This window comes from Musca autumnalis, unplaced genomic scaffold, assembly GCF_047663935.1.
Source record: "Musca autumnalis isolate F117 unplaced genomic scaffold, ASM4766393v1 scaffold_1, whole genome shotgun sequence".
Taxonomy (NCBI): Eukaryota; Metazoa; Arthropoda; class Insecta; order Diptera; family Muscidae; genus Musca; species Musca autumnalis.
The window spans coordinates 153,427,764-153,453,186 of record NW_027411644.1 but is presented as its reverse complement, the minus strand read 5'-3'; the positions used below and the strand labels follow the sequence as shown (position 1 = coordinate 153,453,186).

General features: G+C 38.0%; 1 protein-coding gene across 1 annotated transcript; it reads right to left on the bottom strand.

Annotated features, from left to right (window-relative positions):
• Window positions 1-4,200: 4,200 nt before the first annotated feature.
• Window positions 4,201-5,444, bottom strand: LOC141390895 (uncharacterized). Its single transcript, XM_073963828.1, has 2 exons — window positions 5,211-5,444; window positions 4,201-5,141 (listed from the first exon to the last, which is right to left on the bottom strand). The coding sequence occupies exons 1-2, from the start codon at window positions 5,329-5,331 to the stop codon at window positions 4,255-4,257; spliced, it is 1,008 nt and encodes a 335-aa protein (XP_073819929.1). The 5' UTR covers window positions 5,332-5,444; the 3' UTR covers window positions 4,201-4,254.
• Window positions 5,445-25,423: the final 19,979 nt, after the last annotated feature.

Below are 25,423 nucleotides of genomic sequence, written 5' to 3'. Positions count from 1 at the left end.
TTCTCTTTAAACAAAAATGGCTCCAAATGGCTTTCTCTTCTACTATTTTCTACTACACAAATTTGGTTGTGTAAAAATTGGAAATTTGTCAAAAGGAATATTTGACATTTTTTGAAAGAAATAAAATTAAAAAAGTCTGAACCAAAACATCAATAAAAATAATTTTAAAGCAAATATTATTGAAATTATGCAGCCAACATTAAATTAATTCATCTCGCTATTAACTGTTAAATCGTTAAATGAAAATACGCGGTATTCAAATACAAAATGTCATCAAAGCTCATAATTTTTTAAACAATTTCAATCTTACAGTTCAACTACGTCAATTGTGACAAATGCAAGAATGGTATCTCAAGTTGATACTGGGAGTTGTCAAATTTCACAGATGGAATCATCTTCTGTACAGGTTTACGCCACAACAACTTGATGTGTCCCTTCAAATTTAGCTCCTGCTAAAAGAATATCCTCGGTGGAACAAATGCTTTGGCATACGAATGTCCATATTTTTTCCCCTAAAGCCATATGTTACCTTCCCTCAACACCACAGAATGGAAAGGATAAGACTAGCCGATTATATTTTAATTGCTTGATATACATACATACATTGGTCAGTCGATATTATTGTGGACCAAAAACATAATGAACTGATGAAATAAGTACCCGAACAATAAATCTTTTAAGGAATTATTAACATGATTTTTATTGTCAACATAATATGCAGATATATTGATTAGCCTACGGAAAATTGGTCGAAGGGGATGATGCTTTGTTTGATGCTTTTTTAAAAAATAATTTCTTCTGATTCTTGTTGTTCCAAGGGCGTTCTAAATTTGGAAAATTTATTGAAACTTTTAGTCCTCCACACCCTCACGTTCACTTCGAAATGACCAGCAAATGATTTGCATACATAATGATTTGGTACATAACATTTGATTTAAAATTTGAAATTACTATTCGCTGCAAACATACATACAAACATAATTTTTTTATTTTTCATATGACGTTTGCCATTTTTCGTTCTTGACATATTATTGAACTTTACTATATTTTCCGTTCCTGTTCTTTTTGAAAAAGTATGTGTTCTGAGAGCAAATTCGGCAGTTCTCTCTTTTGCTATTTTTGCCATTTAAAAAGCACTGGAACGAAGCTTTTAAATGCTTTGGTTTTCGGCGAAATGCGTGAAAACGCATAGGCTAAATGAAACTTTGTAAGCGTGGAAATAATGATAATAGACAATACTGTAACAAAATGCAAAAAACCGCAAAAAAAAAATGCAAAAATACCCGAGTTTTACGTCAGTTTTTGCAACCATTTTTTGCGACGTTTAAACGACCAGTGGCTTTAAGTGGGTTAAACACTAACATTAGGGTGTAACCAGATCAACATACACGAAATCAAATCGGTCACTTTGTGATAGATGTAAGCTACTTATCGATTAGTGGAGCACACAGGGAAAAAATATTTTTCACTTCTGTTGGAACAACAATATCTATTTTAGTTCTAATAATTTATTTGTTTCATTTGTGCTCCAAACATACAAAACAAAAAGAACTAGCGAAATTCCTCAATATTGTAAAAATCATTAACAATACCAATGGTAGAAAATATATTAATGTATAAGTTTTACAAAAACTATTGTCAGCCCAAACAACCTGTTACTGAAATTTTTGATTTGATCATATATGATTCCCATAAACACTTTTCACATAACTTTAGTATAAATGTCACGTATAATATTATGAGTATTGACAAACAAAACACATGGTCAGGTTTCGCCATGTTTAACTAAAAAGACAACAAATTGAATGAAGAAACATAACTACTCCATTGCGCTCATCCTCCAAGCACCTACCCCAACATAAGGAATACCATGAAAAGAAAACACAGATTACGACCAAAAACGCTTCTCAGATATCAAAACACAAAGAAGAATGAGAAAGCAGAAACAAATAAAAACAAGATCTTCATGGTGTATATCAGAGAAGGGCTTCTTTACAAAGAAGTATAGTGAGGGTGCCCACCGAGTTGTTTTTGCATTTGCTTCGCTCCCTCACTTAAAGTGTACGTGAATAGCAACAAACGATAAACATCATGTGGTTGTTGTTTTCTTCACCCATACATACACACATACTAAAACATTGATGGAAATTCCAAAATACTAAAACATTGATGGAAATTCGGGAGGTACCGTTCCATGGGGGCTATATCAAAACGTAGATATATACCTACAAATTTCTGGCGGAGAGTTTTTAGACTCAAAGAAGACTAAATACCAAATTTCCGATATTTCAGTAAAACCTTCAAAATACCAAAAATCAAGAGGTACGCTTCTATGGGGATATAGGAACCCGCAGACCTATACTGATAATTCTCTTCTGCAATATTTTATAACACCATGAAAGACTAAATAATAACAAATTTCAGTCTTTCGGTAGGATATTGATTTTACAAGCTTCAGAATTACGAAAATCGGGAGGTAATTTCAGTCAGAAAGGCTTTTACCTCCAACAAAGACTAAATACAAAATTTCAGCCATTTCCGTCGGTTGCTGTGGCCAAAACCTTCAAAACACTGAAATTCGGGAGGTACCGTTCTATGGGGGCTATATGAAGAAGTGGACCTATACCGACAAATTTCTGGGATAATGTATAAAATGAAGACCAAATACCAAATTTCAGCCATTTCGGTGGATTATTGTGGCCACAACATTCATAATACCGAAAATCGGAAGGTACCGTTCTATGGAGACTATACGAAGGCAAATTTCTAGGGGAAAGTTGTATATCCCCAACGAACAATAAGTTCCAAATTTCAGTCATTTCGGTGTGATAATAATGCTAAAACTTTCAAAATACCGAAAATCGGGTGGATGTATCGACTTAGAATTTTACCCCTATCAATAATATATATATTTTGTAGGGTCTCCGATGAATATTTCGATGTGTTGCAAACGAAATGACAAATTTAATTATACCCTCCATATTATGGTAGCGGGTATAAAAACAAAGATGAGAGGAACTCATACAAACAAAACTCATCACAATTGTTTTTTCACCACGGCATCGAATATCGAGAGAAGAGAATAAAATTGTCGAAGAAAAGAGAATAATCTTATCCAGCAGACAAAAATAATTGTTGTAATTAACAAAAAAGATTGTTGGAATCACAATACTACATACGAATCTAACAATATCTTTATAAAACACATTTTGCTCTTCGAATATCGTTGGATCAATCATATTTATTTTTCTGCGTGTAAACTTCTCACCGGATTGAACTTTCGAATGAAGTAACAGAAGCAACACGAAAGCTGCACAACCAAAAGCTGTAATCACAACAGATAGCAGCTGAATAATCCACTGAAATAAACCAATTGCTTATTGAAAAGACTCCTCGGTCCGATAACCTATCAGAACTATTGAAAAGTTTTGCCCACTCCATGGCACAATTACCAAGGTAGTGGTATCGTAAAATTTTGAATATGTTATGTCAACATTTTCTTTATGTTGTTGGAGAAATTGCAATAAAAATATTTTTTTATAAATCGATCGGCTGGTGTCACACCACTACCTTGGTAATTGTGAATTGGTCCAGTCTATCCGAAAAGCCGCAAATTCCGCACTGGATATCGAAGCCTCCCCTAAACAGCACGAAAATGCTGGCTAGGGGTATCATGCTGCTACCAAAGAAAATAATAATTTCAGTAGCAACACTTAGGCGGGGTAGACACGATCAGTTTTGACTGTCAGTTTTGCTCAAATAATCGGTTGCTTGCCAGTGTGGCCGTTCATTTTTGTCATTCATCAGGCAACCACAAAATGTTTTGATGTTGCTGGACAGTTTGACAGTAATCGATATTTCCCAAAAATCGACAGTCTAAACTGATCGTGTGTACCCCGCCTAAGTGTTGCTACTGAAATTATTATTTCTGTTCCAAAGAAAATTTCTTTGAAAAATCTATGGCTTAGTCTATGTCATACACAGACATCGGAATAGTTTACCTCATGGATTAACAACAATAATTTTGCCCAGCGGAAAATGCTTATGGTCATGTGTATCCATTGGAACAACCAAGTGAAAGAAGATATCTCGTAATAATGAATTTATTGTACAATAATAAATTTGACAATAAAATATAAAAATGCGGGATGGGCTCATGAATAACAACAAGCTGCTAAGTCCTTAATAATAAAATAACAATAAGTGGTCATGTGTGAACAACGACCACAATGGCACCACAACGGCATCTTCTGCTTACTTTCTTCTCTTGATAAAGTAACGGGCAGGAGAGCCATAAGTGGCTGCTGGAGTACGAGGTTGCTCCTCGTTATCGGCTACGACAATTGGACTGGAGTTCATTTCGGGAGGTAAATACAATTGATCAGGTTCGGGAACTTCATCATCGGAACGAGAAGTCTTTGTTGATTCAACATAGGACTCAGGATTCTGTTCCACATTCATGTACTGAGGTTGAGCCTCTTCTTCAACATTTTGGACAGGGAAGTCATTGCCCTCATTAGGAACAACTGAAGCAAATTCGTTTGAAGCTTCGGCGGCTTGACGTGGTTCGCCATTGTATGTGCCGGGTGGAGGACCATAGACAGGAGCTTCTTCCTTCTTTGTCTTGTATTTGATGAAGAATACTTCTGGTTTCGATGGTTTGGTGGGAGCAGGTGTGGGAATAACAATGTCTGGTTGAGCCTCTGGTTTCTTGTGCAACACATAAATGAGTGTCTTTTCTTCGTGTTGTGGTGTTGGTGGCACGATTGGAGCACGTATGGCTGGTGCAGATGGAGCCTTAATGAAGACAATTTTGTAATGCTTTTGCTTGGGTCCCATTTGGTGTGTTACACGAGGTTGTACGGCTTCTTCCTCTTCAAATTCCTTGGGTGGTACATGAACATAGACATGTTTGTGCACTTGAGTTTCGGCTGGAGCATTAGCATAACCGGATTGATGTTGTGTGGACATGGAGTGACGATATGCTGCATTGTAGGAATCCTCTTGGGCGTTCATGGCCACTTGTGCTTTGTTGGTGTTGGCGACAGGAGCACCATAAGTTGGGGCAGCAGCAGCTGCAAAGTTGGTAAAACTGTTATCACTGGGCAATTGTTGGTAAACATGGGGCTTTGCGGGATGGCCTAAAAAGGAGTAATACAAACGAATATTATTAAAATCAAATCAAAAGACTCTAAACATTAAACTCTTACTATTAGCTGGAAGATTTCTTTGGCTTTGTTGCTGGCTTGGAAGATATGTTACTGGTGGTTCGGGACGTGCCACTACAGCAGCCACCATTAAAGCAGAAACAATAATAAATGCCCTCATCATTAGTCCTAGGCAATTAATCAAAGTAAAAATGCAATAAAAACCAATCCAACTTCGCGTTAATGGATTGCAACTGAAAATTGATTGATTCGAAATGGAACGAAGCCTACGAAGACAGCAACTGATACTGATGCCATACCAAGCTCGGTTCAACAAATTTATACAAAACAATTTGAAACATTTGACTTTTTCTCAGCTATGAGAATTGGAATTTCAACTAAAATCTCATTTTCAAGTTCGCCAAATGGTTTAATAAAAACTTTAAATGTTTGAAAATAATAATAACAACAAAAACAACAGCAATCGACCAAATGAACGAAAAACAATTACCACGAAAAAACAACATTGGATTTGCCCCATATTTAAAAACAGTTCATCAAGAGACAGCAATAACGAAAACAACAACCACAAACAACAACAGCATCGATGATGGACCCAACAGGCAATTTGTAAAACATTTACGAGATGAGTTGTGAATTGACATGAAAGCAACAATTTCAGAGCACCAATCGATAGACCAGGAGGGCGTACAAACTAGCCAGACGGACGGACGGACGCAGAGAAGCTGCAGATGAAACGATGACTGATGATAGTTGTAAAGCTATGAGATGTAGTTGATGATGTTGGCTGATTGCTTTGATGATTACTTTAGTTATGGTGGTGGTGGTGGCGGCGGTCGTGGTGATGGCTGGACGCACTTCAAAAAATGTTGGAGGTGGTCAGTGATGAACTAAATATGCATCAAGTGTATCAAACACTCAAGCATTAGTTATTCATATGCTACACCACCTTGAGATAATAAGCGTTGGAAATCAAGAGGCATTGATTTTATAATAACTTTGTGATGGACAACTGAAGTGCTCCCACTAACCTGATTTGTCTGGCACAAATTGGAATAACATTTTACATAAAGACCACTAAATAGTATCGTATGTGCGTACATGTCATATATATGAACAAGTGATTCGAAATAAAAAGTGAGTAGATCAAGGAAAAATGCGAATAAATATTATATGAAAATAAACAGTGTGGATTCTGTTAATATTTATGCTCTGTTCCAGAACCTGCAAGAATCTAGTATTTTTGAATTTTTTGATAAATTTACAAAGAAAAATTGCCAAAATTTCAGAAATAGTAGAAAGCTCTGGAACAGAGCCTAAGACTTCTTCTACAACAAGTTTTGATACTTTAACTATTTTTAGAGGATTTATCTAAAGGAATAAAAAAAAACTCCGACGATAAAGAACAAACAATTCATTGGAGTAATAAACCCGTAAGGAAAGGACAAAGCCGGATGGGACCGTAATTACATGTAATTTGGGGCTTTGACACATTCTGTTGAACCAAAACCAAATTTCAAAGAGGTGAACCAAATTTCACAGAAATGTACAGGTGCGAGAAAAAACAAGTAAAAAAGTATCAGTTGGCTTTGCCGACAGCTATATACCATCAGCCTATGTGAGTTTAAACTTTCATCTACGGACAGATCAAATGTATTTAGAAATTTTGTGGTCCTTTTTGGGCATTTAAGCTTGCTGACAAAAATATGGATAAGGACTAAAGGTTCTTAAAGGAATGGACCTACTTGGTCCATTATGGTCCATCAGCCTATGTGAGTTTAAACTTTCATCTACGGACAGATCAAATGTATTTAGAAATTTTGTGGTCCTTTTTGGGCATTTAAGCTTGCTGACAAAAATATGGATAAGGACTAAAGGTTCTTAAAGGAATGGACCTACTTGGTCCATTATGGAAGTGGATATCGATAGATATCGCGCCCACTAGTCATTTCAGTGGGTAATCGTATACCTTTTGAACCAGTATGCCAGAAAGCATGGACTTGTCCATGAAAATTATAATATCGCTTTAAGCAGGACCGCACCGAACACCATCTGTATACAATTCCAAAGGATCTTCGAACAGATCCTAAGCTCAACTTTGACAGAAATTTTGAACTTTTTTGGAGAGAACCGATATGGGCCATTTTAGAAGTTAAAGTTTGGACGAAATTGGTTGCCCCGTTCAAGAGATATCGTGCTTACAATTTTAGGGACATTTTTTAAATATTGGGGGGATGTACTGGAAGTTGTGAATTGCCCATCTTCGAACTGAAACCAAGTTTATATAAAATATGACGAAGGCCAAATTTTGGACCAAATCGGTTGATCAGTTCGATAGTTTTCGTGCTCTACAGCCACTACATATGGTACCATAGAAGTTTTTTACTCCTTTCGGGATTTTTCCTCAAGAAGATGGACTTGCTCCTGAAAAAACTTTTACCGTCGTATTTGAGGCAGCGAATGCAAGTTGCTTTAATAAAAATCAAAGTGGTTCGAGAGCAGATCTTTAATTGAATTTATCCGAAATTTTGTGTGGTAGGTACCCAAAGGAGTGGACATATATAGTCCATATTCGAACCTGATCTATATCTGGTAGATGTATTAGGATGTGTACAGTATGGACCAAATCGGTCTCTCCCATCAAAGTTATCGTGCGCATAATTTTTCCGAAAATTTTTAAATATTGGGGGAAGTACCGGAAATTGTGAACCGGTATTGCCCATCTTCGAACTTAAACTAAGTTTGGACAAAATATTTCGAAAGCCAAATTTTGGCCGAATCGGTTGATCCGTTTGAGAGTTATCGTGCGCTCCAGCCAGCGAGACAGACAGACGGACGGATATGGCTAAATCAACTCCAAATTGTCTGAAATATACTTTGGGCCTAAAACCATTATTTCGATGAGGCACATTTTGCCCGTATGAAAGTGTATATACCCTCGTTAGCATAAATGCTGAGGTATTATACCTCACCAGAAGTAATCAATGAAGCTAGAAACTTTAAATCTTGAGTTTAGGTTACTGTTGGAGTGTAGAGGTGTGATAAGGCCGGTGTTTGTTTTTCAGAAGGAACTAAAATTTAACCCTTTATATTGGACAAATGAGTGGAGCTTGAATTCTTAAATTTAGAATAAGGGGTGGCAGGTGGACAGATGTCTGAAAAGCTTTTAGAACATGTTAACTAAATGTCCACGAAAAAATACTATATTTAGTACCATTGGATGTTAGGTTGACGTATCTTTAAATTTAACATCGTTGGAGACCCCACAAAGAATACATATTCTTGATCAGCATAAAGTTCTAATTGATATAACCATGATCGATTCTCCGTCCGTTCGTACGACGCAAACAACTCATTTGGATAAAAAGATAACGTTTTTTTTTTTCAAAGCGAATATCTAAGCTTCTACGAGTATAAGGGGTACACCAAAAGCAAAACCTGACAATGAAATTAGAAAATATCACTTTTCTAATGATGCACACTGGTCCGAAATAAAATTTTTCTGGCCAAAACTATTTGAACGCTCCTTTTTATTAATATTTAGTTTTATTTATTATTACTGTCACAAAATATTAATTCAGAATTATTTTCAACCTGAATTTCCAAAAAAACCGTTAAAATATATTAAACACGGTGATCCCATTGTATGGGGTCTAAACTTAAACTTTGACCTATGTTTGTAATTTTTGGTGCGAAGGGTTCATATCTTTTAAGAAATCAAAATGCAAAATTACAGCTAAATCGGCTTAAAAATATGGCTAAAATTGTCAAATTACCTTAAATTGGGAGTACCCTTATATGGGGGCTATAACCCAACGTGGACCTATGTCGACAATTTTTGGTTGAAATATTCTCTGGACTCTCAAAATAAAAATACCAAGTTTTCAGGAAAATCGGTTCAAAATGGTGTTTCTTAGAATTAATTTTGTACCAGCCGAAAATGAAATATTTCGGAATTTGATGTAGCTTGAAAAAATTGTGCATCATTTATCGCAACGAATCGCACCTTGAAATGATTTTTTTTATTAGAGTATACACATCAAAGTATTTTTGATTTTTTTCTAACATCGACCACTAGCGATCAAAATTATTTCGGTCCATAACAATTTTACCATTGAAACTAACTGTAAGAATTTAAGAGTGTTCCAGAAATATGTTGATAGCTTTGTTCTTAGACCGAATTTTTCTTCTGTTCTTTTTGGAAAATGATTCTATTTACATTCTACTTTCTTCTCCATATTTGAGTTTTACCTTTACACTTTTACTTATTGCGATTTTATAACCCACAAATTATCACAAAATACTGCGCACTCAACTCGATTAATAACACAGTAAATAAATCTCTATATTGACTCCTTCTCGTCTAACGGTAAATGCAAATTTGGAATAAACAATCATTGTTTTTGTTGTTTTGGAGTGTTTACTTCCATATTGCGAAGAAAAAAATTCAAAGGAAGAATATCAAAAAATTTACTTTTGGCCAAAGAATTCACATTTGCGACCAATGTGTGATGTAAAGCAGGTTCTCGTAGGTTATCAAACAACGAAGATATCACAATAGTCGGAAATAAAACCCAACTTTTCATTTTTGCGATTTTAATTATAATGACGAATATCACAGTTTTGGTTGGAGACTTTCCAAAAGCAAAGTCTGACTATAAAAGTAGAAGATCCCATCTTTACAATAATGCAAACTATGTCGGCGTAGGTGACCAACTAACGGAGATATCGCAATAGTCGGTAATACATCCATTTTTTCCACTTTTTCTGCAATCACACACAGGTCAGAATTTTGATCGGATCATCACGAAGCTTTCTGATAGAGATAGAAGCATATTGATGTTGGTGATGTCGATAGTAGTCAAATATAAAATTAAATATTAATTATTTTGGTTCAGTTCGCCTTAAGTCATTTGGTATAAAAGCCAGTTAGGTGAAAACTTTCGTATCTCCCTAAAAGAAATGTTTTCGAGTGAAAAGATTATGCACAGATGTAGTGGTGTAGGGTATCACATAGTCGGCCCCGTACCGACTATAGCCTTTTCTCACTTGTTCTTTTTTTTAAGAATATAAACTTCATAGTTTATAGTCTCCCCTGTCCCGCCTGGGATGTTTGTGGAACAATTATATTATTATAAACTTACTTCATAGCCCATGTACACATATTGATCGAAAAAATCGGTAAAATTAATCGCTCATAATTTCGGTAATTAACATTATTTTTCATATAGCAAGAGTACTGTCAAATTTTTTTTAACTTTTCATTAATAATTTTGCTTTTTAATTTTACCAATTATTTTCGGTAACTCAAAAATGAGTAAGAGAATCTAAAAACGCTCTCACTAGGAAACAGTACGCTGTCAAAGCACGTAAACAGAGGAACTCCACAGGGAGGAGTTATATCCCCACTGCTTTGGCTCCTTGTCATTAACGAAATCCTTATCAAACTTGACCATATGGGGATTAAGGTGGTTGCTTATGCGGACGATGTGGTAATACTCGTCTCTGGTTTGTTCCCATCCGTGATAAGTGACATCATGAACGGGGCCCTGAAATCACTAGATACTTGGGCCACAAGCTGTGGACTGGGTGTGAATCCAGGGACAACTGAGATGGTACTATTCACCACAAAGATCAAATATTCAATACCTAATCTACCACGACTAAGAGGTTAAGAAATACCCCTATCAGATCACGCCAAGTACCTAGGCGTCATCCTAGATTCATGGAATATCGTGCTCACAAAGCAACCGTTACATACTATACGTGTTTTTCAGGCGGAGATACTGGCCATAAAGGAAGCTTGTTCTATTCTCTTACAACTCCACACACCAAACTCGATAGGAATTTTTGTCGACAGTCAAGCGGCACTCCTTGCACTAAAATCAAACTCTGCCACATCGAAGCTAGTGAAAGATTGTAAAGAAGAACTTGCTAAACTAGAGCGTCTGTCAAGAATAACTCTCACCTGGATCCCAGGCCATAAGGGACTGGATGGGAACGAAAAAGCGGACGAACTAGCCAGAGCAGGATCCGCCTCTAACGAACTCCCAAAGGCGTCAGTCGCAACACCAATGGGAGTAGTTAAAGGGGATATCTTCAAATACTATCTATCATTGGCCGAGAGTAGATGGGACAGAACGGAAACATGCCGAATATCAAAATCTACATGGCCTCAATACAACGCCAAACGCACAAAGTTCCTAATCAGCCAAAATCGACGGAACCTGGCAAGACTTATTGCAGTGTTAACCGGTCACTGGGCTATCGGTAACCACGCAATGCGCTTAAATATACCACACAACGACCACTGTCGCAGCTGCGGAGATGAAGAAGAGGAGGAAACTGTTGAGCACCTCCTCTGTTCCTGCCCTGCACTAATGCAACGACGACTAAAAGCTATAGGACAGCCGTTCCTTCATAATATCGCCGAGATAGCCGAAGTAGGTCCGGGAGACCTTCTACGATTTCTCAACTCATCAGGCTGGATTTAACTGCCAATTTAATACTACGAAATAACAACCCTTGAACGAGTGGTGTGGTTTTCAAAACGGTATTCCTTACATACTAATTGAGGCTATAAAGTGTAGCCACCACGTAAACCAACCAACCAACCATCTAAAAACGCTTTAAATGTTTTAAACATTTCTATATCAAAAATCATTGGAATACATTACACAGTTCTAAGGGACTTTCTCACTAATCGGAGGCCTTAAAAACGAATTCCTTTAGAGGAAAGGAACATCCAACATAGATTTTTAAGAGAACTAGGCTACCCAACACTAGATTTAAAATACGGTTGTTTATCATAATCAGTCATCGATGGTTGAAGTGTAGAAAAATCATTCGACAGATTCGAAAAGGTAGTTCCATATTGACTGTATAACTAAGTCAACAGCGGCTAGCCATAAAAACGAGATGTGGGCCGAAAAATTAAAAAAAAATATTTTTTCTTAATTAAACAACAATTGCTATTGCTAAAAACGAAAACGTCAATGGAATAAATAAGAATATAATGCTCAAGATAGGAAAAAATATGATGTTCGGATTATCGAGGAACGAAAAATATAAGATGTCCAGATTACCGAGTCTACAGCATAAAAAATTCTAGTGTCCTGATTACCGCATTGTCCGGATTGGCGTGAGTCCGGAATATCGAGACTATACTGTAATTCTACTAAAACTAAAACAGTTTTTCTCGGAGAAATAAAATGCTATAAATCATTCGTATAAAATGACGATAGTTTGAGAAAAAAAATGTATAGGAATGAAATTATAATTTTTAGTTAAGTTTTTCTTAAATTAACTGATTTTGATGTTTTTTATATGCTAAAATAGTAAAAAATCGATTTTTAGTGCAAAATTAAAAAATCTGTGTCACAAATAGAAATATTAAAACAAGTAGAAAAGTATCAGTCGGCATAGCCGACAGAGATATGCCCTGAATTAAAAATTTCTACGGACAGATCGAATATATTTACTCGTAAGGTCTTTTCAGAATTTTTGGACATTTGAACTTGCCGACTAAAATGTGGATTAGGATTAAAGTTCAAAAATGTTGCGGAGGAGGTACTTAAAGGAATGGATCGACATAGTCCATTATTGAAGTGGATCTTATTTTGGGAGTCATATCTTTTCGATAAATATCGCATTAAACAGGACCACAACGAACAGCATCGGTATACATTTCCAAAGGATTTTCGAACAGACCCTAAACTACACTTAGACAAAAATGTTGAACTTTTGTGGGGAATCTACCTTAAGGAGAGGAACCATATGGGTCATTTTAGAAGTTAAACTAAATTTGGACAAAATATTAGGAGATCCCAATTTTGGACCGAATTGGATGTCCGGTGCAATAGATATCGTGCATACAATTTTATTGGAATTTTTTAAATATTGGGGGAAAGTACCAAAAGTTGTGGACCGGTATTGCCCATCTTCGAACTGAAGCTAAGTTTGGACAAAATATGACGAAGGCCAAAATTTGAACCAAATCAGTTGATCAGTTCGAGAGATATTGTGCTCTCCAGTCACTACATATGGTGCCATAGGGGTTTTTACACCTTTCGGGCTATTTACACAGGAAGTATGGACTTGCCCCTGAAATAACTTTTACCGTCGTAATTGAGGCAGCAAATGCAAGTTGCTTCAACAAAAATCAAAGTGATTCGAGAGCAGGTCCTGAAGTGAACTTATCCGAAACTTTGTGTGGGAGGTACCCGAAGGAGTGGACAAATATAGTCCATATTCGAACCTGATCTATATCTGGTAGATATATTAGGATGTGTAAAATATGGACCAAATCGGTCCCTTCAAGAGTTGTCGTGCGCACTATTTTTCCGAAGATTTTTTTAACTTTTATGGGGGAGGTACCTGAAGGTGTGGACCGATATGGCTTATCTTCGAACTTAAACTATGTTTGGACAATATATTACGATGGCCAAATTTTGGATCGAATCGGCAGATACGTTCGAGAGTTATCTTGCGCTCCAAAAACTACACACGGTGTCATAGGGTTTTTTTGCACCTTTCGGGCTATTTTCTCAGGAAGTACGTACTTGCGCCTTATGAAACTTGTACCGTCATATGGGGGCAGTGAATACAAGCTGTTTCAACAAAAATCAAAGCGATTCGAGAGCTGGTCCTAAACTAAGCTATTCTGAAATTTTGTGTGGGAGGCACCCGAAGTAGTGGATCGATTGAGTCCATATTGGAACCTCATGTAAGTCTGGTAGAAATTTTACGACGCGCAAAGTATGGACCAAATTAATTACTCCATTCGTTATTGTGCACACAAATTTTCCGAAGTTTTTCCAACTTTTGTGGGGCAGCTACCGGAAGGAGTGGACCGATCTAACCCATCTTCGAACTTAAACTAAGTTTGGACAAAATATTACGAAAGCCAAATTTTGAACCGAATCGAGAGTTATCGTGCGCTCCAGCCAGGCAGACAGACGGACGGACATTGCTAAATCAACTCCAAATTGTCTGAAACACATTTCGTCCAAACATATTTGGGGTCTAAAGCCATTATTTCGATGAGGCACATTTTGCCCGTATGAAAGTGTATATACCCTCGTTAGCATAAATGCTGAGGGTATAACAAAAAAATCGCCGGAGCGCTTTTTAAATAAATCGCGATGAAAGTTCACATTTTTAGGGTTTTTATGGGTTTTCACGATTTTGTTTGGAAACCGCAGGTCCTATCGAAATGGGGTTAAAACAAGTGAGAAAAGGCTATAGTCGGTACGGGGACGACTATGTGATACCCTACACCACTAACTCTGTGCATTACTTTTCACTCGAAAACATTTCTTTTAGGTTGATATGAAAGTTTTCGCCTATCTGGATTTTATACCAAATAACTTAAGGCGAACTGAATTAAAATAATTAATATTTAATTTTATATTTGACTACTATCGACATCACCAACATCAATATGCTTCTATCTCTATGAGAAAGCTTCGTGATGATCCGATCAATATTCCGACCTGTAGTGTGATTGCAGAAAAAGTGGAAAAAAGGGATGTATTACCGACTATTGCTTTATCTCTATTATTTGACCACCTACGCCAACCTACTTTGCATAATTTTAAAGATGGGATTTTCTACTTTCATAGTCAGGCTTTGCTTTTAGATGGTCCCGAACCAAAGGTGTGATATTCCTTGCCAGGTTTTGCTTTCTATATACCCTTATAGACGCTGAGATATTTGCTTTGGAATAAAATGTTGACTTTTCCTCCAAATAAATTTTTTGCTCATTCCGACCCCTAAATATTATCCGACTATCACCAAAATCAATAGGCTTCTTCCTCTGTGAGACCTCTATTAACCCTCGAAATTTCGTGACGATCCGATCCAAATTGCGACCTGTAGCGTGATTTCCAAAAAATGGAAAAATGGGATGTATTACCGACTATTGCGATATCTCCGTTATTTGGTCACCTACGCCGACCTAATTTGCATCATTTTAAAGGCAGGATCTTCTACTTTCATAGTCAGGCTTTGCTTTTGGAAAGTCTCCAACCAAAACTGTGATATTCGTCATTATAATTAAAATCTCAAAAGTGAAAAGTTGGGTTTTATTTGCGACTATTGTGATATCTTTGTTGTTTGACAACATACGAGGACCTACTTTACATCATTAGAAAAGTGATATTTTCTACTTTCATTGTCAGGTTTTTCTTTTGGTATACCCCATACAGAAGCTGAGATATTCGCTTTGGAAAAAAACGAGACATTCATTTTGGTATATATAAGTATGGGTCTACGACCATTATTCCGATGCATTACAAACTTTTTGGCCAAAACCAACTTATAATACCCTACCCACCTAGTACCTAGTGGTGTAGGGTATAAAAAGTACTGTGGCTGTGGAAATTCTCTACAGGATTAACCTTTACGATATTTTCATAGTTTTTACCATTTTTGAGATATAGAAGTTCAAATTGGGACAATGCACTGACTGTATCGCCTCCTTATAAATCAATGCCACGTACGGTGCGCCTCAACTAACTTTATATAAAAACCGCTTACACCTGGGAAGTTTTTGTTCATTCTGGAACAACAATTTTCATAGGTGAGAAAAATCCAAAAACAAGAAAAAATCGCTGGAGGAATTTTTTAAATAAATCGCGGCCAAAGTTCACATTTTAGGTTTATTTTAGGTTTTTGCGATTTTGCTTGGAAACCGCAAGTCCTATCGAAATGGCGCTAAAGAAAATGTTGTAGCTGTGGAAATTCTCTAGGGGTTTGGCCGTTATGATTTGTTCTTAAGTTTTACCACTTTTGAGATATAGAAGTTCAGGTCACATTTTTAAGTTTTTTGTTAGGTTTTCACGATTTGCATGAAAACGGTATGACTTAACAAAATGGGACTAGAAAAAAACTTATACCTGTGAGAATTCTCTACAAGAGTGACTTTCGTAATTTTTTCCTAGTTTTTCCTAGTTTGTACCATTTTTGAGATATATAAGTTTAAGTTGGGAAATTTATGTCATGACATTATTTTATAAGGAGACGATAATTGATGAATTGTCCCAATTTGAACTTTCATACATATATCAAAAATGGTAAAACCTACGAAAATATCATCAGTAGAGAATTTTCACTGCTACAAAATTTTCTTAAGTTCCATTTTGATAGGGCTTGTGGTTTCCCAGAAAAATCGTGAAAACTTAAAAAAAACTTAAAATGTGAACTTTGACCGCTACTTATTTAAAAAGCGCTCCGTTGATTTTTTTTTTGACTTTTCTCATCTGTGAACATTGTAGTTTCCGAACCCGAAAAAAGTTCCGATGTGTAAGCTCCTTTCATTTAAAGTTGGTAGAGCACCGTGAATCCGTCATGGAAATGGATCCAATTTTGGAAGTTCCTTTCCATAGTTATCGTCAGAAACAGTCAGCATTTTGGTGTTATGTCAGAAAGCATGGACATATTAACTTTCAAAACGCCCGCACACTTCATATTTTTAGATCTACTTCCATAATTTTCTTAGTTTAATTTGACATTATTTTTGCGTCGCACAGTGTTGTTTAAGCTTTCTATTTAAATATTGGTCTCCCCATTTTACAACCTCTTAAAATCAAATGTGGTTGGCTGTACACGCTTCAAACAATTTTATTCACTGTAAATAATCTGTTTAAATTACATTTTTGTTTTAGCCTAAAAGCATGCAATTAAATTGTTACTTCTTGATTGTTACCAGAGATCGATCGAATCCACCACTTCAATATGAAATACTTAAGTCACTAGATGGCGCTAAAATTATTTAGAATTATTATACGTATAAAGATTTGGACAAAGGAAGGCAACATTTTTTCTGTTCTAACAGATGTCGCACAGAACGTTAGGTAAGTCAATCCACTTCGAAAATAACACTGTGATACACGAAAAATATTCAAGGGTTCTGCTGCAAAAATTTTATCGTATTGGGGTCCATGGACAACGAAAATACCTTTGGTTTCTTTGGGTCACTTCGTTTTATTGCTATATAGCGGTAATTGTGGTAATTGTAGTGAAAAATGGGTTTTCTAAAATTTCTATTTCTATTCATTTTAAAGCGGCGAGAAATATCTTTCGAACAAGCCATTAAATTTTGAAATTGGTTAACAAATGGATATGTTATAGTGGTTGAATTTCAGGTATTTGATGATTTTAGCTACATTTTCAGACCGATTTAGCTATAATTTGGCATTTAAGGTTCACAGTGAAACTTCTTCACCAAAAACTATGGATCTCCACCAATAAATACTATATGTCCACGTTTTCATTTAGCGCCCATAAAAAGGCAACGCCCAATTTCAGATATTTTTATGTTTTTAGCTACATTTTCAGACCAAATTAGCAATAATTTGGCAATTCACTGGGAACACCAAATGCCAAATTATAGCTAAATCGGTCTGAAAATGTAGCCAAAATCGTAAAAATACCTGAAATCGGGCGGTACCATTATATGTGGGCTATATAGTGGACTGATATAGTCCATCTACGAACTTGAGCTGCCCCAAAACAAAATAATTATCATTTCAAAATGTCAGTATCCTATCTCAATTTTTGTGGATGCTAGAGTTATTTCTACAGACGGACGGAGGGAGTAGAAACACCAAAAATTGCATAACTTATTTATTTTCAACCGATTTCTTTAGTTTTCCCGTTTTCTGAAGCTAACTTAATTTTCTTTTTGGTAAAAATAAATACTTACACGGTTTGGTATCTTTTAAGCAGTCTAGAGCACGTGGAAAAGTATTTTCCCGTTTTTTGATGCGTTTTTTCCCACAACAACATAGCCATTTGTTAACCAATTTAAAATTAAATGGCTTGTTCGAAAGATTTTACTCGACCCTTTAAAAGAAAAAAACCATGAGTAGAAATCCGTAGTGAAAAATAGAAATTACATATTACCGTTTAAAATTGAAAATCCTAGAAAACCCGTTTTCACTACATTTACCGTTATAAAACAAAAAACGAGGTATTTTCGTTGTCGATGGACCCCATCACGATAGAAATTACACTTAAGAATGCTTGTATATTTTTTAGTCAACTTTTGTAGTTTTCTAGAAAATGAATTGGTATTTTGTAGTGTGCATTTTTTTATTATTGTGATTTTTTCCGTTTACTACCTGTTGGAGGTAATTTTTTACAGAAACCAAATTTATGAGCCATCTTTACTTAAAACCCTATTTAAGGCTTAAAGCCAGCCCAATAGAAATGGTTGCAATATTTTTACGCATTTGGCCTAAAAAGGAAGCACTTCAAAAATTGTATTTTTTGTAATTTTCGACTTTTGATGAAAAATTAAAATATCCCAGCAAAAATCCTCATTACAAACCTCCTTTCCCACCCATTATTTTAACAAGGGCATGTCGCGCAAAATATCTGGTTATTTTGTAACCACTGAAATAGGTAGATGGTAACCACTGAAATAAGTAGATACTGAGTAAATTCTGACTACTTATTTCAGTGGTTACAAAATAACCAGATATTTCGCACGACATGCCCTTGTTAAAATAATTGGTGGGAAAGGAGGTTTGTAATGAGGATTTTTGCTGGGATGCGATATAAATATATGTATGTAATCATAAATGTTACATTCATATAAAGTCAGGGATTTGTTAGGAATATAGCAAGAGTATTTTCTCAAACAAAAACCAAGGGATTGGCATGTAAGAATACACCTATATTACCCTTCAAAATTTTCGGCACTTTTAAAAGAAGGCCCGATTGCATGAAAACTGGAAAAATGAAGCATGCACACCTTGAGAGCTTTTAATATCAAAAATTTTAGAAATTATGTTGGCTGCGCTCAAATTGTAAAATGGGAAAACTCAAACAATCGCAAAAGGATTCCAGTATGTTCTTGATGTGTACAACCTGTGCGGATCAATTATAATGATTCCTGACAATAAAAAAAAACAAGCGCGAATACCGGCGTTGTAGTTCGACTGCATGTTCAGCATAATGTGCTGGATCGCGTTCTTCACGATGTCATGGAATATGAGCTCCATGGATCGACTAAATCACCGGATTTGATAAGCAATTAAGTTAAATTGAAAGCAACATTCACCAATGCTGAAAATGAGGTTTCATCTCTTCACTGTGAAGTTTAAGCAAATTCCAAAGAACTGCAATGCACGCTAGATATATCCTGGCATTCTGGCTCTTTTTATGTTTATTCTGATGCCTCATAGTATTTTCATGAATTTCTTACTCATGGGCTGATCGATAGTTGATTGTTCCAAAGACTACCCAAAAGCTTCCAAAAGCCACCGGGAAAAAGATGCATCTCCAATCAGCATTGCCCGAAGCAAACAGTAGACTTATACAATAGTCGCTAATCTATCCCCATTTTCCATTTTATATCTTTCCCAAGTGATCAAAAGGATAGTCCGACAATCGATAGTTTGCCAGGTCTACCGTGTAGTTTTGTTGTTCTTTTTTACTTTTGTTATTACATTCATCATTGCGGTACACTTATTCTCGTTGTTTCCTTTTCTTTTTCTAAATACATGTTTATATGCATTAAACTTCCCGTCCCGGGGCGAAATGCTTAGGCACGGGAATGATGTGCAGTTGGGTACAAGGCAGGGGTAAGTAAAGTAGCCAAAATTGACAAACAAGGTACCGTTTAACCGATGCCGGTTGCCAAGGGGCAGCGACCTCTTAACCCGAAAGAGAAAGAGGCCAGTGAAGTCGTAAATTCTCCGCACCAGAACACCGAGGTTAGAACAGATGTGATGAGTGGAATGAAGGTCAGTTTGCGGTCGTTGGGTGATGATCACCAAATCGGGGACGGATACGAACAGTGCTAAGTAAGTGATAAGTCCAGAGTGTAAAGCCAAGTGTCAGATATACCGTATCGGAGCTCACCAATTTGTTAACGGACGTGCGGAAGTGTTCCAAAGAAAGCGGGGTTAACTAGAACCAGCGAGGAATTGCGGTGAGTGTTTTTTATGTTATTAATAGTGTTGAACCTCAGGGAGGGCCGAACGGTCTACAATATTATTACTTGCGTTGAACTTCAGGAAGGGCCGAACGGTCCCCACTATTATTAATAGTATTGAACCTAAGTGAGGGCCGAACGGTCCCCAATATTATTACTTGTGTTGGTGTGTCCGAGGACCGAAAGGTCTAGCTTTGGTTGTTAAGCCGACATAGTAGATACGTGGGCCTGAAGGTCTCACTTTGGGTGTCAGGGTTACAATGCGCATACGAAGGCCCGAAAGGACGAAAGGCCCCACTGTTCTACGGTTTAACTAGAGGACCGACTGGTCTCATGCACTAAAGTTGATTTCGCCTTTCCGAGGCATTGTAGCTTAGCTAGCGTATCTGAGGGCGACTGGTCCAACAGCGGGGCCCAGATTTGAAAGATCCGAATGTGGTAAATGAGGGGATTGCGTTGTTCCAGGGAAGCGGTGAGTGGACCTGACCATCCCAGCAGAGGGTGACCGAGGCTACCTCAGGTGCTCACGACCGAAACCGACTGTTATAGTACTAGCTTTAAGGTTTTATATGCTTTGAATTTACTATACCAGAAATAAAGATTGAACTTGTGAATTTGAAAATAAAACGAAACGTCTTTTACCTGTCGGTCGCTGTACAATATAAATTTATGTGACGAACCCTACCCCCTGAGTATATCCACCCATAGGCGGGAAACGTGTCGTTATAGTGGCGCCCGAGCAGGGACCTGAGAGGTGAAGCAATCTTTGCATAAATTAGTTCACAAATGAAATCTGATTTTCGGTCAGACATGGAAAGCAGTCTGTGTGTCTTATGGGCAAATATCCTGCGCAAAAAAGAGTTAATGACTTCCGTGACGGAGTATGACCGCAATACGAGTGGCACGGTTAAAGAGCTAAGGAAAAGATTTGCTCAATTCCTGGCAGACGATCACAAGCCCAAGGACTTAGCAAAACCTTGAACGGTCAGAATGTATTACCAGCATTAATGCGAGAAGTTCTCGTAGGGAGGGCCCTTATCTGGTTCCTCAACAACAATAAAAGGTGGAAAACTTGACGTAGCTTTAAACAAGATGTGTTGAAATTTTTCCTACCAAGACGATACTTCGAGCATCTGAACGATGAAATTCGTAATAGACGACAGAAGCTTCGGGAAACATTAAAAAACTACACACTCCACATGCAAAATCTGATGAGACATAGTGACATGAGCGAGGAACAAAAACTAGAGAGCATTTTTAGAAACCCATTGGCGGAATTCCTTTGTTACATAAGGAGACGCGATCATTCGTTAGACGGTTTCATGGACATGGCTGAGGATATAAGAGTATCCCTGTTTGGCCCACACAGCCTCGAGAACAACACCGCCAACTGCAACCGGACGAAAGTCAGCAGCAACCACTACCCCAGATAAAGTGGATGCTACTATTGAAAAGTGGATGCTACGGTTGACACTGGTGCTACTTGATGCTTTATAAGTGAGGAGTTCGCGCGTTCTATAGCCGGTACTGGCAAGCGGTTCCCGGAGCAGTTGTTGGTGACTCTCGCAGATGGCTCCCAACGACATGTTGATCAGGCCTTGGATACGGACATCAAGATTGATAGAGGAGATGACGGTGGATGTAATTATTGGCTTGGATTGCCTGGTGAAGTGTAATGCGGAAATAACCTGTGCAGGATTAACGGGCAGATTTGAAGCTAAGGCAAGTGGGTCAAGCAACGAGGACGAATTGAACAGACAGCTCATCAACACCCCGCGTGGACCAGAGCATCGTGATGCCGAAAACAATTTACGGGGTAGAGGGAGCGGATGTCCCAGTCTCCTGTGGGAATGTTGTATTGGGTGAACACGCTCCTGAGGACCAACGGAGAATACAACTATTTTAGGATGGAAAGTTACAAAAGTTTAGAGAACTATATGGACCATCTACGGCGGCCAAACACAGAATTTTACTGACAGATGATCGTTTAAGCTACATTACGCCCCCGAGAAATCCCAGTCTCCTGTGGGAATGTTGTATTGGGTGAACACGCTCCTGAGGACCAACGGAGAATACAACTATTTTAGGATGGAAAGTTACAAAAGTTTAGAGAACTATATGGACCATCTACGGCGGCCAAACACAGAATTTTACTGACAGATGATCGTTTAAGCTACATTACGCCCCCGAGAAATCCGGCCATGCAGGCTGTAATCGATGAGAAGATCAAAGAATTGTTAGCTAAAGTATATATCGAACAATCTGCTAGTGCATACAGCTCCCCGATAACATTGACGAAATAAAAATGTGACGTGGCGATTATATATGGACCTTCAGCATCTAAACCGAAAGTCCGACACTGATGCCTAACCTCTACCTCTTATCTCCTCGATCTTCGACAGGTTAAGGGATGCACGTTATGTCAGTAGCCTGGACTGGAAAGACGGTTACTAGCAGATCCCAATGAATGAAGGAAGTAAGAAATATACGGTTTTTAACGTCACCGGGAGAGGACTTTACCAGTAGCGAGTCATGCCGTTCGGAATACACTTAGCACCTGCAAAGTTTCAAAGAGCCCTCGACAGCATAATCGAAAAAATTCAAAAATTTGACCGAAGTTTTCCGCAGATTACGAGCTACAAACCTAAAGATTAACAGGGAAACCTGAATGCACTCTTTGACGAAGTAGTTTCAACGCGAACCGGTGTCAAAGACGAAAGAGCTTCAAGAAATCTTTAAGATTGTGCGACAACTTTTGGGTATGGCCAGCGACGACACTATAATTTGCGGCGCCGGTCGTGGACACCGCAAGTGGGGGATCGGGTGCTGGCAAAGCAACGCCCTTTGTCGGAAGCGGAAGGTAGAACTTTGCCGCCAAAGTGGCACCCAAGTATGCGGGACTATACTCGGTAAAAGATTTTCGGTCGTGGACAACGCAAGTGGGGAATCGAGTTCTGGTAAAGCAAAAACCGTTTTCGAATGTAGTAGAGAACTTCGCCGCTAAATTGGCACCCAAGTATGCGGGACCACACGTGGTAAAACACACAAGCCCTATGTTGATCCCCAAAAATCCTATCCCTTCACTCCCCTCCAAGGAAACCTACAGCCCGTAACGTTATCTTTCTCTTGCAGGTCGGCGAAAAGAAATATGAAGAAGATGAGGACGGTCCCAAAAACCAAAGCGTACTATAAAGAAAGGTGGCGTCAATTGGAGAACGTTGGCCTGAAGGCACGACCATAAATAGTGAACCCGTTGAGAAATGCACTCCCTCCTTGTCATGTGGTGATAGGGCGTTCAACGGAGGTAGAGCCCACCCAGCACCAGGGGGAACCGTATTGCCCGAGAACGTCCCCTGCCTCTTCTGTTGTAGAGATCTCCATTCTCTCTGGAATGACCTAGAAGGAACAATTCCAACCCACCCACGCCAACGCCACTAGTTTCGAACGAGGAGACAGAAGTCCGATGCCTAAGTTTGCCAGCGAAGGGGACATTGTCCCCCTGCGAAGGGGAGGAGTTGTTATCCTCACAGCGATCGGTTCCACCAGGAGACCATAACAACAATTGGCCCTCGCGCTACTCCCTAATACCCCATCAGTACGGAGTCGGAGTTCGAACGATCGCTGCTAAGGTTATGGACCGGATCATCCACGTCCGCGATGCCCAACCTCCCCATCCGCCGCATCAACTTTATCAAGGCGCCAAGGGACACAAAACAATATATATATATATATATATATATATATATATATATATATATATATATGAGCCTCCAGCGGCGAAGGGGAAGTTGTTTTCCCCTACACACATAATGATCAATATATTGGACCGAAGAAAGTAGTTTTTTTGTTGTTTTACTCCCATTATTGTTTTCGTTGTTTCCTTTTCTTCTTCTATCTACTTCTTCTGTCTCCAATATTATTACTTGTGTTGAACTTGAGGCAGGGCACAACGGTCTCCAATATTATTACTTGTGTTGAACTTCAGAGAGGGCCGAACCGTCTCCAGTATTATTACTTGTGTTCAACTTTAGGGATGTCCGAAAGGTTTCCAATATTACTACTTCCGTTGAACTTCAGGGAAGGCCGAACGGTCTCCAATATTATTACTTGTGTTGAACATCAGGGAGGACCCATGGCCCTTGGTTCTGAAAGATCCGAAAGTGGTGCCTGAGGGTATTGCGTTGTTCCAGGGAAGCAGTGAGAGGACCTGACCATCCATTTCGGTCTGTAAAATAAATAATGTAAAACATAAATGTAAAATATAAATTTCCGTGACGAACCCGGCCCCCTGAGTATATCCACGTAATAGGCGGAAAACTCGTCTTAACACAGAATTGGTCATAACTTTAAATATGGTAATATTACTTTCATGCATATATCGGGTTCGAATATGGACTCTATGGACTATCAGTCCACTCCTTTCGGTACTTCCCACACAAAATTAGGAACAAGTTATGGGAAAAGTGCAGTTTTAAAGCTCCTCTCGGATCGTTTTACATTTTTTTCCAAAAAAGTTCCACTTGCGTGCCCATTTACAATGTCGCATTTTTTCGGGGCAAGTCCATACTTCCTAAGATGATGGCCCAAGAGGTCCAAAAAAATTATGCCGGCTCCAACTAAACTTTAACCCTGGCTCCAACTAAACTTTAACCGATTTAGACCAAACGTTGTTCATCGGTTTATTCCATACAGCGGCTGTATTACAGCCTCAAATTTGCATTTGCAGTTTAAGGACTCGTCTGGGATAGTTTTTAAATTTTTGGCAACATGTTTTGTATGCGGCCCTAGTTAAAACGGTACAATTTTTTCCGGACGAATCCATACTTCCTGAGAAATTAGCCTAAAAACTCATAAAACCCCTGTAGGCGGCAGAAGCATTGTGTTTGCTTCATTTCTTTAGGTTCGAGGCTGAGGGTATATGTCTGTCGGCACAGCTGAATGATACTTTCTTACTTCTTATCTACGTATTTTCTATCAAAAAATTTTAGACATTGGCCCGCCATGTGGTATAGCCCCCATACAACGGTACCGCCTGCTTTTGGCTGACCTAATTAGCTAGAATTAGGTATTTGGGGTTACCAGTTCTAAAAAAATCTCCTCATAAAATTGTGAAAATAGTTTTTATGATTTTTATAAAGTTTTGGTATTTTAGTATAACCTGCGATTTGTCTTGTATGTTTTGTTATCGTTCTGAAGACGTGTTCAGTATTGTCATTGTGATAGGCAACCGATAAATTATCGTTTGGTATTTCTCGCATTTGCTCCTTTAAGTCATTCCAGGAGAAGATCAAGATCAACCTTTGTACAAATA